This window comes from Benincasa hispida, chromosome 2 (assembly GCF_009727055.1).
Source record: "Benincasa hispida cultivar B227 chromosome 2, ASM972705v1, whole genome shotgun sequence".
NCBI lineage: Eukaryota > Viridiplantae > Streptophyta > Magnoliopsida > Cucurbitales > Cucurbitaceae > Benincasa > Benincasa hispida.
In genome coordinates, this window is record NC_052350.1 from 32,873,869 (window position 1) to 32,893,032 (window position 19,164).

A 19,164-nucleotide genomic window follows, 5' to 3' on the forward strand; every position below is an offset into this window, starting at 1 on the left:
AGGACTATTTGTCAAAGGCAAGAACAAGCAGAACAACTCTAAAGGAACTAAAAATCAGTCTAGTGAAGAGCATAAACCAAAGACAAAACTAATATGTAACTAGTGTAAGAAAAAAGGATACCTAATGAGAGATTGTTACAGTTTAAAAAGGAAGAATCAAGAGAAAGAGAAGGATAAAAAAGGAAAAATGTCGAAAGCCTCAGTAGTTAAAGGATCCTATCTTTATTCTGATGCTTTAGCCTCCACTAGAAATAAAACATCCAAGTAAGTCCTCTAGGGATGTCACACCCCTTCCCAGATTACCCTCTTAATCAGGAAAGAGATTTGACGGTAGCAGTTACTAGCCCTACTGCCAGCATTTACCACCTTAGCCTTCTAACCTAAACACCAACCTGTTAAACATTATTAATGTATGCATACAACATGCCTCTATAAGGTTCTACATATGTTTATATAATCACATGCAAATAGTCATGACATAACATCTACAGGTAAAATATTTACAGTTAGGCCCACACATCACTAACAAAGCCTTAGTCCCTCTCAAAACATGTGTACATAGACATATCATCAACCTAAGTTCTTCTTAACAAGCCGAGCCTTTCAGTGGCAAGCAGCAGCAGGATCAACCTTGAGGAAACTGACCACTACCTGGAAAAGGCAAACATAGAAAATCTGTGAGCTAGTAGCCCAGTGAGTGACTATAGAATCATATTACACCATGCATTACATCACTATAAACATGTAAATATACCGATGAGCATCTCAAGCAACTTCCTCTAAACATAAACATTAATAACCATTCTTAAACATCATTAAACATCATTATTCCTTAATTGAGAACGAGCATACATCACTCTAGCTCCGCACGTCTGTTACCGACCAAGAGACCTATACTTCGGCCTCCCTTTGCTAGTATATGGCCTAGGAGACCCATACTTCGGCCTCTCATTCAGAACTACCTACGTGCACGTGGAGTTTTCTAACTACCGTCAACACCTTAGGTACTATTACCCAGATACCTTCTCCGTGTCCTTCGGTACTGGGTAATTTCCTAGCATCAAATTAAGTTTCATTGCATGCCATTTACATAAAGACTCATTCTATCATAGCCTTCCTCCAAAACACATGCTTCAACATAGGAACTTAACTTTTGTAATGAATTCACAACATACCTTGGCATGCGTTAAAAGATATACAAGCTGGAGAAGATACGTTATGCTATTCATTAAACATTTGTTGCTTAAGGAAGTATAAATTCATCATCAACATCACTGTAACTTACATGGTCTTTTATGCATAAGTATTGAAAGCATTAAGTTCATTTTAGTCACTCACAGCTCGTCAGGGCTCTTAACGGTTTATATGCCTCTCCTAACTCTTCTTGGCCGGAAAGGACATAATTCCCGGTTAGATTCCTTAGAATTCTCAGCAAAATGCCTCAGATAGTTCGCTTACTAATGAAATTTTCATCAACAAAATCAACATTATTAGCAAGATGATCATCATGAACGAGATCATCCTCTTGAGCGAGATTTACCACTTCTAGCGAGATTTATCACTTTCTAGTGAGATTTACGACTTCCTAGCGAGATTTGGCACTTTCCAGCGAGATTCAATGCAAATCCAGCAAGATTTTCATCCTTAGCGAGATCCACCTCTTCCTTATCTCGCTCTCACTCTCGCTCATTTTCTTATCTCGCTCTCGCTCTCACTCATTTTATTATCTAGCTCTCACTCTTGCTCACTATGGTGAGCTGCCTGCTTAATCTTCCTAAGCAGCTGCCTGTTTACGCATCAATTTCCTGTTTCAAATTCAAAAATTCATAACTCAAAATCCATGACTCTTTTTAAGAAACTTCCTTCTACAAACTTGTTTAGAATTGAGTTAGCTTTCTTACCTTAAAATATCAGCTATAAATTCCTTATAAATTAGCCTAAAGCTTTCAATTTTCACCCCGAGCCCTGATTAATCCGAGAATCCGCCTCTTCTGCAAATTCTTCACTTTTTGTTCTTCTCCTTCTGAGATATTTCTCCAGAAAAACAACCTCGAAAACTAGATTCTCTCAGCTTTCAAATGGCACTGATCTCACTTAATTTGCTCATGTCATTTGCTAAAACCGAGCTTCTGATTTCGCTTTCTTTTATTCTTCCTACCGCCTTCCATGTTCAATGGTCAAACCGCCACCTCATCCCGCACTTAGTGCTTCCGGTCAATCCAATTAGTGAGATCTTTCAATTAATTTGATTTTCCTTCCCTTTCTTCATAACCCCTGTAAGTAACCATGGATCTCCACTTATCAAATAATTAATATAACATTCCTTTGGCTAAACATGCTTATATAGGAAACTTAGAGTTTGGGGTTTACAAGGGAAGCTTGATTGGGTTCTTGATTCTGGTTGTACCTATCATATAACACCTTTTAGACCCTGGTTTAATACCTATAAGGATGTAGATGGAGAATCAGTGTACATGGGGAACGATGAAGCTTGTAAAATCAAAGGAATTAGTTCAATATCCTTAAAGTTAAAGGATGGATCAATCAAACTTCTTAGAAATGTGAGACATGTACCTTTACTCAAGAGAAACTTGATATCTCTGGGTATGCTAGACTCCATTAGGTGTGAATGTAGGGGAAAGAATGGAATCCTAGAAGTTATTAAGGATTCTAAGGTAGTTTTGGTTGGTGAAAAGGTTAATGACCTCTATATTGTTAGAGGAGTGGAAATGATGACCGATGCCTACACTATTTCCACAACAAACATGAAAGAGGCAGACTTGTGGCATAAAAACTATTCCATATCAGTGTCAAAGGGATGCAAGCACTGTCTAAACAGGGTATTCTACCCAAAAGGATTAGTGAACACCTCTCCTTCTGTGAACACTGCATTATAGGGAAACCTATCAGGCAGAGCTTCACAAAATCTCAGCATATCACCAAAGGGATACTGGACTATGTCCATTCTAACCTATGGGGATCATCTTCTACACCAAGCCTTAGTGGTTCGAGGTATTTTCTAACCTTAACATATGATTTTTCTATGAAAAGTTGGATATACTTCCTAAAAACTAAGGATCAAGTCTTTGAGAAGTTTAAAAAATGGAAAGATACGATGAAAGCTCAAACATCTAAAAGGTTAAAATACTTTAGAACTGACAATGGGCTTGAATTTTGTAATGAAGACTTTGAAAAATTCTGTAGTGGGAAGGGTATAACTAGACATAGGACTATGAGGTACACACCTCAACAAAATGGGGTTGTTGAGAGGTTAAACAGAACCATAATGGAAAGGGTAAGATGCTTGCTATCTGATGCTATCCTAGGTGAAAGTTTTTGGGCAGAAGCTACAGTCTACACTGTTTACACCTTAAATAGGTGCCCACAAACATCTCTAGAATTACTTACCCCAAAGGAAAAGTGGTCTAACCATCATCCAATCTAGACAACCTTAAAGTATTTGGATGTGTGGGGTTTGTATACCAGAATAAGGGAAAGTTGAAGGCCAGAGCTGCTAAGTGCATGTTTGTTGGTTTTACTGAGGGAGTCGAAGGATTTAAGATGTGGCATCCAGTAGAGAAAAAGTTCATAGTTAGTAGATACATCACTTTCAAAGAAGAGGAGATGTTTATGCAAAGGGAAAAGAGGCTTGAGGATGAAGCTAAGACCTCCACCACAGGAATTGAGGTGGAGATAAATACTGAGCAACCTATAGGACCTAATCAACATAGGGACTTAGAAGAAATAGAGGAAGAACAGGGGAGCAAGAGGAGACTGTTAATATATAGCCTGATTCGAGTCAGTATGCCTTAGCTAGGGATAGACAAAGAATGATCATTACCCCTCCAGCTTGATATACTAAAATGAACCATGTCAATCTAGTTCTCAATGTTGTAATGGCTCCTACTGACTAAGAACCAACAACCTTTGAAGAAGCAACAAGTTGTCCTAATGCAAGGAATTGAATAGAAGCTATGAATAAGGAAATGCATTCACTAAATGTGAACGATACTTGGTCTCTAGCCCCCCTGCCTAAGGGTTATAAAGCAGTAGCCTCCAAATGGGTTTTTTAAACTAAAAAAAGGTGCATCCTCTGATCAGAAACCTAGGTATAAGGTAAGGTTGGTTGCAAAGGGGTTTACACAGAGGTAAGGAATAGACTATTCATAGATTTTCTCTTCAGTTGTTAAACAAACTTCTATAAGACTTCTCTTATCCTTGGTTGCTCAAATTAATTTAGAATTGTATCAACTAGATGTGAAGACTGCCTTCCTACATGTACATCTAGAAGAGATAAACTACATGATACAACCTAAGGGGTTTGAAGTTAAAGGGAAAGAGAATCTCTATTGCTTGCTCAACAAGTCAATCTGTGGGCTGAAACAATCACCTAGGTGCTGGTATAGGAGGTTCAATGACTATATTTCTAGCATTGGATTTAAAAGAAGTTCCTATGACATATGTGTTTATGTAAATACAAGTTCCTATAAGGATAGTTCACTTACTCATATATGTGGATGACATGTGTCCGGGGCTAAGTAGGTGTCGTTAGTTCTACCTGACCCGAAACAAACAATATTTTTATAGCTCAAACAACAACCTAACTAACTCGTAGTTAAAGTGAAAGTAAGAGGTCGATCCATAGGGAAATTTTATTTAATCTTTTTTTTTAACCAAACTTAACAATGAAAGCTATAAAACGGGAGTTTTTTTTTATTAAGACAAGAAACATGCTAAAAATCAAAAGATAAAGGATAGTTGTAACCAAGTTTAGAACGAACTTGCTTCTAATCCAAGTTAAACGTTCATTGCAATTCTAATCATTGAATTCTACAAATTTAATTCACAGTCGAATTAAGCACGCAGCTACTTACTTAATCTAGATTAAACTAGTATCTACAAAGGCGGACAACTAGCATAACCTAGTCAAGAAAGTGCCCTAATCAACGATTAAAGTAGGATAGCCCTAACCCTAACCTATCTACATGCTGCTACCTCTATTGGGTTCCTTAGCGGCCATATAGAAGAGAAAACACGTGCATTAAGTTCTAGGATTCAACTGCGTCGATTAATTGTTAAGATAGCTTACTCAATTAACCGAATTTTCTCCAAATCTAGTAATTAGTACGTCCTAAGATAGTCAACCATTCAACACACAATTACTATTGCCTCTTGAAGATCTTGGCTAGACATTCTATTGAACACATTAAAAGCAACGCATTCAATCATGAGTGAATGTGACAAAACCAAACATCTAGGCTAAACATGCTCAAGATATAAATCATTCAACATACTTCAAGAATTAAAATTAGATTCAAGAATGCTCAAATTCATCTTGCTAATAATAAAGAAAGTAGAAAACTCAAAAGAATTTGCAAGAACTCTTGAAATAAAAATATGATTGAATTACTTCATAAATCCATAGACAAATTCATGAAGAATTACAAGTTATTGATTACAATTAAAAAAAAATCAAAATCTAACCTAGGTAGGAAACAAAATTACTATAGAGATTAATTGATACAGAGAGAAATTCCAGCTTCCACTGAAATTGTGCTTTCTCCTCCCTTAACTAAAAATGAAAGAAAACTATTTATAGTTGCAGGGATAGTGTCGCAACGCTGGGGTCAACGTTGCAACGCTAAATCGTAGAAAAGCCAAGAATCGTTAGGCTAATATTGCAACGCTCTGCTGAAGCTTGGTTACGCAAGGAGCAAGGGATGAATCGCGTCAAAATTCGGAGCGTTGCAATGCTATGAGGAGCATTGCAACGCATCGAGTTTTTGCAACAAAAAGTTGTGTTCTATCTTTAACTCGATACTCGATGCACAATGGCCTTTACTCGATAGCATTTACTCGATGACCTTTTTGGTAATTGCTCGATGGTATTTGATGCTCGATTATACTTGATAGTATTCTGGTAAATACTCGATGCTCGATTACTCAATGGTTGATTATACTCGATGGCATTCTGGGTATTTACTCGATTACTGGATGCTTGATTACTCGATAGCATTCACTGACATTTACTCGATGGCCTTTTACTCAATGATACTCGATGGCATTTTGGTAATTACTCGATTCTATTCAATTTGTCGATTTTCTTGGTCATTTTTAAGCATGTTTTAAGCATGGGACAAAAAAGATTATGTTTTAAGCATCAATCAGGTTAACTATTATGAGAAGATCCTAAAGAGATTCAATCTAAGTGATGCTAAACCTATAAGCTTACCTAATTGCTCAAATTTCAAGTTATCTTCAACCAACTTTCTTAAAGATTCTAACCAAGAACATCTAAAACAGATGTCTACTATACCCTATAGTCAGGTAGTTGGAAGCCTAATGTATTTAAGGATTTCTACTAGACCTGATCTCTCATACTCAACTAGCCTTGTTAGTAGATATATGTCTAACCCAGGTAAGAGACACTAGGAGGCCACTAAATGGATCCTAAGGTACCTAATTTGGTCCAAAAACTCAAGACTAGTCTATCAGAAATCAGCAAAACCAAACCTAGAGTTATATGGATATGTGGAGGTTGACTATGTTGGTGATTTGGACAAAATGAGGTCCTTAACAAGCTATCTATTCCTTTATGGTCCTAATCTAATCAGCTGGAAAGCTACATTACAACCTATAGTGGCCTTATCTACAATAGAGGCTGAATACATGACATTAATAGAAGTTATTAAAGAGGCATTGTGGCTTAAAGGATTGTTGAAAAACTTTGGATTAAATTAAACAGTAGTAAAACTCTAATGTGACAACCAAAGTGCTATACATTTATCCAGAAGTTCACAATACCACAAAAAAAAAAAAACATATTGATATAAAGTATCATTTCATTAGAGACAGAGTAGAGATAAAGGAAATAGAAATCTTAAAAGTTCATATATCAGAGAATGCAACAGATATGTTAATGAAACCAGTACCAAAACTCAAATTAATTAAATACCTAGAGCTAGTTGGTTTCGATCTTCCAGACACAGGGTAAACAAGTTGGTTAGAATCCGGAAGATTAGAAGATTGCATGCATTAGATTCCAGGTGGAGAATTTGTAAAAACATTGACTCAAATACATGTTTCAGCTAGTTTAGTTTTACATAACAAATTTTACATCATGTAACTGACAAGAGATATGTAATATAAATACCTACTGATCAGATCTACAACAGGCATTCATCAGTTTTTCTCTTGTAAACACTAAATTACTGTAAAGCAATCTTGAAAAGAAGTAAAAGAAAAGAAATCTTCCCGTGGATGTAGGCATCTTGGTTAAACCATGTAACTGTGCCTTTTTCTTCTTTTTCTTCTTCTTCTTCTCCTTATCTCCTTGTAAATCTTCATCTATTTCTCTGCAAAAATCAACACAATATCATTTAAAATCAAATGATAACATATTCTGAGTATTGAGTAAAAGAGAGAACATCGAGTAAGGAAGAGAGAAAGTGATTTTACCTGATCGAGTTTGTCTTCCCGAGTCCACTAATCAATTTCACCGGTAGGTGAAATCTTGCCATAGACGTGTTACTCGATCCTCTAATACTCGTGGCTCAACTACAACCATATTTTTCACCAACTTCAGCCGATCTTATCCGATAGCTTTGGGCCTATTGGTGAAACCTTTTGTTTTGGGTCTGCTGACATCAAAATAACCCAACAATTACTTTTAATGAGTGCATAAATTTTGTTTTGTTTACTATAAATTTCTCAATTTTAAAAATTTAGGAAAAGTTGAACGATCCGCTTTCGCTCAAGGACCCTTAATTGAACCCTATAGCCGCAACCCTCGGTATGTCTTAACCATCGCACACAACCTCACGCTCATTCCGTACACACACCTCGGTCATCACCCGTCTATCCCAGCATGTGCCCTTGTCAATTGCACGTGCTCGCCCACGCACAGCCTTAATCGGCCAGCTGCTTGCTTATGCTTGGGATGCAATTGCTTGCTTATTCATTCTATTAAAATTCCAGATTCAATTTCTAGCTTAAATAACTTAAATTCCAAGCTTCATCTCATGAAAATTCCTTCTAAGAACTTGTTTCTAAACATCTTAATCAAAATTTCAGTCTCTGATTCCTATTAACAGGCTCGGAATCTCTTAATCTTTTAGATTGCCTGAGTGATCCGAGAGCCTTGAACATTTATGAAAATTTTCAACTCCCAGCCCAAATCCATGGGAATTTCCTCTCGACAGCCTTGGATCAACTTCGACACTGATCAAACATCAATTTGGTAGCAATTCCCCTTTCTTTTCGCGAGTAGTTTGGGAAAACCGAGCTTCACACTCCAACCTTCCTTTTATACTAAAGGTTGCATGGTCAGATATTTCATTAGGGCGACACCTATCCCACTGACACTTGTCTAAGGCCTCTAATCGGCCACTTAGTCCACTAACCGGGTGATTAAGTTGGTTGCTTCAGCCTTTCATCAATGCATAGGCTTGCGACCATGCAAACCTCACGTCTCAACCAATGCATACCCCGATTGATGCTACAGTCCCTTGGTCATCGCATCTCTAATTAGTGCACACATCATGCCTAGTCTTAGGTGCCTGTGCCTATGCCTGCCGTTGAACAACACCTTAAATAACCTCTAAGCACGCTTTGGTGCCCCGAGCATTGTCGCATACCCTTTGGTTAGCTCGGCGCCCTAACCTCCAATCCTTTCGGCCAATGCACTCTTTGTGGCCGCCTAGTCCTTACCATAGTCCACACTCTCTTAACCATGGCTTCTAACCTCTTAAGCATCACTTGACACCCATCATTTGCTCACCTAGGCACGGTAGGCTGCTCACATTCCTCTTACTTTGGCTCTCACTAACCTCCTTGTAAGGTTAGCTCATCCTTTGGCAGCCTCAGCTAAGTTCTACCTCGCTGCTCACTAACCTCGATATTTATAGCCATCATCGCATACCTCATGCATTGTTTGTCCAACATCCTCCCTTTAATCTTTAGGTGCATAACATGACAAGGCCTTTCTAATCTCTTCAAAGTTTCTAGTTTCATACGTTCAACGTGAAGGACGGTCACTTGGATGGTGTCGTCAACTTAAACAACCGTCATGTACACTGACAACAGTTCGAGTACTTAGAGACTCTATGCTCACATGCCATAGTTGTTGCAAGGTCGAGGAACATTAACTCCTACAAACTTTGCAATTAATTTATAGCATGAAATCCCTAATCATAGCATACATAGACCCAATATTCTTAGTCGGGCATTCTTCTGAGTGGGAAACCACCGGACTACGTAAAATGCATTATCCTACCACCGAAAAATGCATCCAATGTTGGCAGGCCATGTGTCGATCAAATCCCATCCGTCAGAGAATATCATCCAACCCAAAGGTGCACTGGGTGTGGAAGTCCAGGACACAATTGGACAACATGCAACCAACTATTATCAAGTAATATAAGTAGTGACCAAAGGAGATAGAGGTAAATGTACCTACTCTATTTGATTTGGATTATGTTTTTTTTTTTTTCCATTCTGATTAATAAGTTTGAATTTCGGGCTTTTGTTTATTATCGAGTTAGAGCTTTTGGATAATTCGTTGGGTTGAGATGTTCACTATTGTCACGATGTCATGGGTAATGTCATCCAAATTTTGGATTTTATTCAATCAGGTTGCATATTTAAAATTAGAGTAGGGCTTCGAAAAAGCAATCGAGCTAGTAAATTCATCCCCAACCTGATATCATTATGCCATCGAGTCTCCCCTTAAATTCTTCACCTCGTTATTATGATAGCATCGGGTTCAGGTTTTGAAAAAGACGTCGGATTGGAGACCTCATCTCGAGCGCGAGTTCATTAGAAGGTTGAAAGTGTCATCTGATATAAGCAAAATGTTATCATTCATAAGATAATAGGGAGCATGTCATAATATATAAAGACACGTGGGAGAAGATCATCCGTAAAAAAAAAAAAATCGATCATAAAGGTCGGTTAAACAAAAAAAAAAAAAAAAAAAGAAAGAAAAAAGAAACCGACCCTTGAGGTTAGTTTTGGCAATTTCCATAAATTCCGTCCCTTGCACTGGAAATGAAAATTACCACCGGAGAAGCCAGAGAGACGGACATAAAAAAAAAAAATAGCGGCAAAATTGCACACAGAGAGAGAGATTGCTGAGACAGGGCCGGCGAGATTGAGCCAGAGGTCGAGAGAGATTCCCAAAGAAGAGTGATTGAACAAATCGGTGAGAGCGTGATTGATTGACGGTGAGATTCAGGGAGAGAAATAGAGTGTTCTTCTTCTTCTCAACCAAATAATCCCAGGCTAACCTGCCCAAAACCCCAACAATAATCAGATGAACTTAGGCGGGTTTACTTGTTCGTGGCAGCGATTTTAGGAAGAATAGTGTGAGAATGTTTGAAGGACTCGTTGGACAACTGCTTGTGGGTTATTTGGGCCGATATGTCAAGGATATTCAGAAGGAGAAGCTGAAGATTACATTTTGGAACGGTTTGTTCATCTGATTATACTCTCTAAACAATTTTAGCTGTGTTTGCATTATGTTTTAGAACTAGTTAAGTAGCTTCGGTGGTGGAACTGCCATCGTCTCAAACTGATGCTAATACTTCCTTGTGCTCTCATATAATGATCATCGGACTGTGCGATTTATGGCTATCTGGAATTTACTTATTGGACAAATGGGTCGACAGTTTTCTATACATCGAACTAAGCCAAAGCATAGCCTGCCATGCCTAAAGTTACTATCTCCCTTATCTCCGTTTTACTCATCTTATGATTGAAAAATGAAGTCCTGTTTTATTCATTAGGATTGGTCCTGCCTATCAAACAGCGGAAATTCTACAGTTACTACTTTATTTACATCACTCTTCCTCTGTAACCATAGGTTACCCTGGTTGCTTCCTCTACCCACTTTCTTATGAGTAAGTGACTCCGGCACTGTCTGGTCAGAACCCCCCTGTTTCATTAGAAAGTTTGAGTTTCTATTACCCAATACGCAGCGCTTCTCTCTGGAGTTGACTTCCTTTCCAAGTTTTACTCCTACATCTTTTTTGGGTAAGAAATCGAACTTTCATTTGGTGTACAAAAATTAAGCTCCAAAAAAGCAAGTGTCTAAGACTAATTACATAAAGGACTCCAATCCAAAAGAACAAGATCAATGTCATAAATACAAAATGGTCAAGTGACAATGCCCAACCAGAAGCTTTAAATCAACGCCCAGACCTCTCTAGATTTCTCCACATCTTTAAAAATCCTACTATTTTGCTCCAGACAAATACTCCATAAAATAACATGAAGCCACAACACCTTTTTCTTCTCCCTATAGGAAGGGTGCGAAATCGCCTCCTGGAATAAAGACCGACCATCTTTATTACGAGCTCCACTAACCCCAAAAGACGTTTGGTCCTTCATCAACGATCTTCGAGGCAGCTCACCAGTTGGCACTCCCAAAACAAACGATTCAAATTCCCGTGACACCTCCTACAAAGAATGCACCATTGTGGGAGAAAAGCCCTACATAACCAAAGAGGAATGTCTTTGAACACAATCCAAAGTTTGGACTCTCCCCACTAAAACTTGCTACGCAAAAACCTTAACCTTGTTTTGAACTTTTACCTTCCATATAGATAAGTCGACTAAAGTCTTAGGAGCAGTTGACTGGGCAGGGGAGCAAATAAAAGGTGAAATATGAATGACAAGAGAACTCTAGTAGGGTGAAGGAGCCACACCCTAACATCCCTCCTCTCAGAAAGTATATAACGGTCTTGAAGGATAAAATGACATCTGTCACCTCATTTCGCTCTTATTAGATAAAGGGTGGCCAAAGTCCAAAGAGATCGAAGAAGAATGATTAGGAGAAGAAAACATTGAGGCCACAAAGGTGCAATCCCTTATCTGAAAGGAAGTAAAGACAGGATAATAAGGCGCACAAAGGCTTGTCTCATTTCTCTGAGTCAAGAAGGCTTTCACAAGGCTTTGATGAAGTCTCAATAGTCAGTGTCAGCAGTGAAGAGTTGGATTTTGAGGAGCATGATCTCAAAATCAAGGATAATGAAGACCAAGACGAAGCTGTTTTGAACTTGAACCTTCTCTTCCAAAATGAAGAGTTACATGAGTCCGAGAATATAGCCCCCCCAACCTTTGCTGACTTGCCTCAGGAGCTCAATTCCTTTTTGGAAATTTGTGATATTGCCCTCTCCTAATCAAGATTGGATTACTGCCTCTTCTACTTAGTTTCTGAACCAAAAATCTTAAATGAAGACCATCTCTTGGAACATTAGGGGCCTTGGCGATAAAACAAAAAGATTGGTTTTAAAGAAACTCCTGAGAAAAATAAATCCGGATGTTGTTCTACTCCAAGAATCAAAAAAGGACAACTTCGACCTTCCTTTCATAAAATAAATCCGGATGTTGTTTTACTCCCCCAATTGGTGTGTCTTTTGTAAATTAGCTGAAGAAGACCTTCAACACCTATTCCTTGACTGCTGTTTTGCCTTAAATTGCTGGAAAGATTTCCTTAATTGCTTCAACACCTCTTGGGTCTTCGATATTTCATTTAGCAGCATTGTGCAACAATTACTTTCTGGTCCTATTCTAAAGAAATGCTCCAATTTACTATGGATTAATGGGGTGAAAGCAGTGCTGGTTGAAATCTGGTTTGAAAGAAACCAAAGAGTGTTCAATGGGAAGGAAACTTCTTGGTTTGCTCGTTTTGAGGCGGCAAAACTCAACGTCTCTCTTTGGTGTTCCCTTTCTAAATGCCTTGAAGCCTATTCTTTGCAAGACATAAGCTTAAATTGGTTTCTTTGTATTTGCCTTTTTTATCAAAGTACTTATCTCTTGTACTATTTTTATTGATTAATAAAGGCTGTTTCCTTTTCAAAAAAAAAAAAACAAAGGCTTTTCTCCCACCCATCAGTCCTCCCAAAGATAAATACCTAACCATCCCTAGCATAATAGTTAATGAATTGAGAAAAAGAGGGGATGCCCAATTGAGATTTGACGGAGTTCAAATTATTGTCCATTTTCTTTCCTAGTTCCATTTATACATCACTGAGGTAGAGCTATGATGTCATTGATGGAGCTAGGATGAGAAATTTCTGCTCAAATATATCAGCATGGAGTTTAGTACAGTGCACATACTTTCAAGAAGTTTTACTTCTCCAGAAGCTAAAGTTCCCACTTCTTCCCAACAGGATACCTCGTCTTTCTTTGTAGTATAACATCCCACTTGAGCCAATTCTCTCACTTGTACATGAATACTGACCTTCTATCATCAACAAAATTTAGATGTAAGGCACACCCTTCTTTTAACATCCCCACTCCATGATAAGTCCACTTTTCTCGTAAAAAAAACCCCACTCCATTACTCATTTTTCCTCCTCTTTTTGTTAGTGACATGCACCTCTCTATGTGCATAAGCGAATCTGAAAACCTCAGCCAAACTCTCTATTGTTTGAATATTTTATGTTATGGTATGAAACAAATAGTATATTGTCGAAATTTTCTCAACGCAAAGTCTCGAGTCATCGCACATTTATTCCTGAAAGAGTATGAGAGTAGTAAGCTCCATGAAACAACTGTAAAGCGAAGCGAAAGAGACAAAATGAGTAGAGAGCATAGAAAAGAAAGGTCTCCCCACTTCTTTGATATATTCCTGGTGTTATATTAAAGTGATATCTTGTTGATGGCCAAATTTATATTTTCTATTTTTGTATAGATAGTAGATGTAGAAGTTTTGATTATGACGGAGTTTGGAGGTGTGTTGGTACTACTTTGATAGATTTTATGATGTTAATTATGTGATAGGATGTTTCATTGTGACTTCTCTAATATCAATCAATTATAAAAAAGCTTTTGCTTCTTCCTTCCTTCCTTCTTTCATCTTTTTTAAATGAAGTTTCAATTAAGAAGTGTTAAAGTGCAACAATAGCTAATAGTAGAATTGGCATTTTGTTCCATTGAAGCATTGCAATTTATTTGGGTTCTAGTTAGACATACTTGATTCTTTGAGATTTTTTTCCCGCGATAACTTTTCCTCTTATAAATGAAATTTCCTTGATATGAAAAATAGCTCAAGATGGTGCACATTCTATGTTATTGCTATTATTTTAAATTTTTTGTATCAATTAGTTCTAAGAGCCACACTTACTACTTATGCAGAGGAAATATTATTGGAGAATGTTGAGCTCATTCTAGAGGCCTTTGATTATCTCCAATTGCCATTTGCCCTAAAGCAAGGTATTTTTAAGTTCATAGGCAAAATTGAAAAGTAGAATTGATACATAACATGTTTTGCTTTTCCCATACACATATTAGGAATGTAAAAGCACTGCTTAATGAACTGTTTTCTACATCTTACTTGTATTGGGTATGGGTTTTGCTTTTTGTACTTGGACATATGGTTCGAGTGTTGGCTTACTGGCTTGTTTCCTCATTTTAGTTTTAATTGTTCTTGTTGTATGGATATGATGCGGGTGCTAAGGGGGTGTTAGCCTAGTTGAGATGTCCGAGTGCGCTTCCTGATCCAAAGGTTATTTGGTTTCTATGTATATGTCTCTTGTATTTTGAACAGTAATCTTGTTTCATTATCTCAACAAAGAGACTCGTTTCCTTTAAAAAAATTGTTTTCTACATCTTGTTATTATCTTTTTTATTTTTTGATAAGAAATACATTTCATTGATAAAAGAAATTACAAAAGAGGGGGAAAGAAAGCTCCAGATCCAAAGGAGTTACAAAAGACTTCTCCAATTGGACAAAAGTGTATTGAAGCTATAATCGTAAAAAGCTTAGACAATTAACACCAAGATATAGTAGTATTAAGGACATGATCAAAAAAGATGTCGATGTGCTGGATTTTGTTGTTGAAGAAGCGGTTGTTCCGTTCAAGCCAAGTCGACCAGAGCAAAGCTCTAACAAAATTCATCCAAAGGAGGCCTTTTCTCCCCTTGAAAGGATGATAATCAAGAGCTAGGGAGAGGAAAAGGCTAATATCCGAAGGAAAGGCCATATGCCAGTCGAAAGCAGGAAGGATAATGTTCCAAAAGGCTCTAGAAAACGCGTACTACAAGAACAAATGGCTTTGGGACTTGTTCTCCTCTTTACAAAGATGGCACCAGCTTGGGGAAAGCAAAGTAGATGGGTTGTGACGTTGAAGCTTGTTGTGAGTGAGGATGGCCCTATGGGAGAGCTCCCAAAGGAAGAATTTAACCTTTTTTGGATAATGATCGGACCAAATACCTTTAATAGAGGCCTCGGTGGGGGGCCATTGTTGTTATAACGGGAATCAATCCATGACTTTGTGGAGAAAATGCCAGATGGCTCCAAATTCCAAAACCATTTATCTTGGGCATGCTGTGGCTGAAAAGTGTTGAGGAGTTGGGAGAGGGTGGCCCATTCCTCGGTTTCCACATCATTGAGATGACGACGGAGATGAAGGTCCCAACCACTAGTGTCAACAATCCAAAGGTCACTGACCAAGGCATCCTTTGCAAGAGACAGGGCATATAAGTTAGGAAATGAGGTGATCAACGGTCTGTTTTCAATCCAAGCATCGTGCCAGAACAAAATAGTGTTTCCCGAGCCCAATGTGGCAGAAACATGCGAGTCCACCAATGGTTAGAGATGATGCAAGGCCTTCCAAGGACCTTTTGATGAGGAAATCGATCTAATACCAGCTTTGTTGTCATAGGGGGAACTCCAAATTTGGCCATGATAACTCTGCGCCATAAGGTCGATCGCTCCATCCTAAAGCGCCAAATCCATTTTGCAAGGAGCCCCTCATTCCTCAGCTTGAGGTTAGTAATCCCAAGCCCCCCTAGATTGAGGGGTAGTGACTTTTTTCCACCCAACAAGGTGTGAGTTCGGGCCATCGATCTTCCCTTTCCATACGAAATCACGGAATAGTTTTTCGATAATATTAGCCACCTTGCTAGGGATGGTGAAGAGAGATAGGTAGTATGTGGGGAGGTTACTCAAAGATGCTTGAATAAGAGTTAGCCACCTTCCTCCCTTGGATATGTATTCATAGGACCAAGCATGAATTCTTTGTTCGATTTTCTCAATAACAGGGGCCCAGAAAGAGAGAGTTCTAGGTTTGCCAAGAAGGGGCAAACCAAGATAGGTGTTAGGCCACAAACCAACCATTCAGCCATATAACCCAACAATGTCCTAGAGCTGTGAGGGGGACAGATTGATGCCAAGAATCTTGGATTTTTGGTGGTTGATGGATAGGCCAGTGCAAGATTGGAAAGCATCAAAGACTTCAAATAAGTTCCTGATCTGATCAAAGTTGTAGATAGAAAATTAAATGGTGTCATCTGCAAACTGAAGATGGGAAATGGAGAGGTTGCTAGAACCAAGAGAAAAACCCTGAATCTTTTTATCCAAATCAGCCTATGTAAGCATACAACTGAGGGTGTCAATAACAATATTAAAGAGGAAAGGGGATAGAGGATCACCTTGTCTAATACCTCTAGTAGCATGTATCTTGCCCCTAGGGTGACCATTAATAATAACGGAGAAATTAGCGGATGAGATACAACCCATAATCCATTTCCTCCAGAGGTTACCGAAGCCTCTAAATTTAAGAGAGTTGTCAAGGAAACCCCAATCAATAGGGTCAAAAGCCTTTTCGATATCTAATTTAATCACAATGCCCTTTTTCCCTTTTCTAGACCACTCATCAATGACCTCGTTGGCAATAAGAGAGGCGTCCAAAGTTTAGCGCCCCTTAACAAAGGCGGACTGATACTCGGAGATCAAATGGGGGAGGACAACCTTCAATCTTTCAGAGAGAACTCAAGCTAAAATCTTGTAGATACCCGTGGTCAAGCTGATCGGCCTATAGTCACCAACTCTTTTAGCACCAACACGCTTTGGGATGAGACAAATGTAAATTTCATTAATGTTGGCATTGACGATACCTTTCCTAAAAAAATCTTGAAACACCCTCAATATATCGGGCTTAAGGATGTGCCAAGATTTTTTATAGAATTCGGAAGTATATCCATCGGGGCCCGGAGATTTGTTGGAACCAAGAGTGCAAACAGCCCCCCAAATTTCCTGTTCGGTGAAAGGGGATTCAAGCTGTAAAGACTGCTGCATCGTGAGGGGGTGGTTGCAAGTGGGGAAGGCAGCAAGGCAACCGACTGCTGCATCGTGAAAGCATTGCCTTGTGACAATAACTGTCGTGCTGAAGTGTATAGTGGCATGAGGTGAGGCCAAAGAGGGATTGACAGCAGTACCAGCCTCATTGGATTGAAATAAAGTAGGTTTTGTCTTTAATGGCTAGGTTTTGTCTTTAATGGCTCTCTAAAGGTTAAAGGATAAGCTTCCTTTGAGGGTTTGGACGGCACAACTAAAGGAGATGGTAGTGGTTGTGGTGGACCCTCCTTTCTGTCTAGGAAGGAGCAAATCAAGGAATAAAAAGCTCTCCATCCCTTTCTTCCTTCACCAATAGCGACCAGAATCTTATTTATACCTCCATTATTATCAAGCTTAGCAACTTCGGCCAATACCCCTCGCCGATTGTTTGATTTCTCAATCCACACCGTCTGATCATCCAATCGAAACTCTTTAAAGAACTTTAGGTTTAGTGGAGCATTCAGTAAAGAGGAAAAGGTCGATCTAATCCAAGAGAGGGTCTGCTAGTGTAGGGCAAGAAAATAAGCTCGGTCTTTTGTGGTTTCAGTCAGACGGATGTGGGAGGCGCGGTAGTGGTCATTGGCTTCAATGGAGAAGATCTTCCGATCTATGGAGATGGAGGCTGGTTTGGTTAGAGGCATATTGGTAGAGCGGAGGGAGAAGAGGATGGGGTTGTGGTGAAGGTGTCATCGTCACCGGTGAGAATCCAGTGATTGGGAGGAGAGGGAAGGCATTCTCTCGAGAAGATAGTTTTTAAGCATTGATGATTGTTATTATCTTTTTTATTTGTCTCCAACCAATTGGCTCAACTTGACATTGAGATATTGCAACTTTTTTCCTTCTTGTTTTGGTGCAATTGCTTTTGCAACAACATTTGGTTGTCAGGATACTTAAGGTTTGAACCTTATCCTAAGGTTTGAACCTATAACCTGAAACTCCATTTCACTTGCCCCATGACCACTAGGCCAACCTCTAATAGATTTGAAAATTTGTACTTTGAGCACTAGCCTCTTTTTATTACTTCAATGAAGAGAATTGTTCCCCTTTTTTTTTTTTCCTTTTAAAGAAGATAGAAATATGTTGCAATATCCAAAGACATTACAAAACATAACCTTTCGAGAGGGATATCTCTCTCCAAAATGATCCACCCCTTGCTCCAACCCACTTCCTCTTTCTATAACTAAAAACCCTAACAAGGTATTCTTCTCATGTATTTTTCTACATTGTGTTCTTTATTTCTCTCCTATATGTAGCTTGTATCCACGATCATTAGTCTCTTTTCATTTTGTCAATGAAAAATTTCGTATCTTGTTAAAAAAACAATAACTTCCAATAACTAGTCATGATTTCTATCAATGAAAATTCTTCATTGCTTTCCAGCAGAAGTCAAATCAGTGCACAAAGACCATTATCTTTCAAATTGTTGCCTCCCCCCTCTCTTGTATGTTCAATGAAACAATCTTTCAACTTTTTGACACAGAGACTAAAAAACTCAGGCATTTCATGTTTGATATTTTTTGGGTTAATATTAGTTGTTTAAATAAAATTTTAAATTAATGTTCTTAAGTTTCATTTTCTTTTTTCACTGTGGTAGGTCGTGTAGGGAGGTTGAGCATCAAGATTCCATGGAAAAAGCTTGGATGGGATCCGATCATTATTATTTTGGAGGATATATATATTTCTGCATCTCAACGGGATGATGAAGAGGTAATTAACCAGAGTTGCCTTTAATCCCACCATTGATCCAAAGGGATGAGGTCCATACTCACTAACAATAACCTTGTGCCATAATGTGTCAGCTTCATGGTTATTTAGGGCTCCTGCTTGCACATATATGTAGAATTCAAAAAACAACTGTGGTTTAGTGGCTGTTGTGTGTTTCTTTGGGTGATTTAGACAAAAACCAACTGTGTTTTTCCCCAGTTTCTTTTTACTATAACGGTCAGTTGGAAACTCTTTTTGAAACTTGTTTGGCCCTTTGGATATTTCATATCTCAATAACATAGTTGTTTTTTTGGGGTTTCTTTTTTGGAGGGCTCAAT

At 38.5% G+C, this 19,164-nt stretch overlaps 1 protein-coding gene across 3 annotated transcripts in view; it reads left to right on the top strand.

Moving 5' to 3' along the window:
* Window positions 1-10,047: 10,047 nt before the first annotated feature.
* Window positions 10,048-19,164, top strand: part of LOC120071354 — a 118,739-nt gene continuing 109,622 nt past the window's right edge. Inside the window, exons 1-3 of one of the 3 annotated variants that reach the window (XM_039023583.1) lie at window positions 10,048-10,467; window positions 14,140-14,217; window positions 18,717-18,829. In XM_039023583.1, coding sequence (XP_038879511.1) covers window positions 10,371-10,467; window positions 14,140-14,217; window positions 18,717-18,829 — 288 coding nt within the window. In that variant the 5' untranslated portion in view covers window positions 10,048-10,370. Of the gene's footprint in view, window positions 10,468-14,139; window positions 14,218-18,716; window positions 18,830-19,164 lie in introns of those variants that run through there. The other 2 variants (XM_039023581.1, XM_039023582.1) reach the window with 2 other exon arrangements.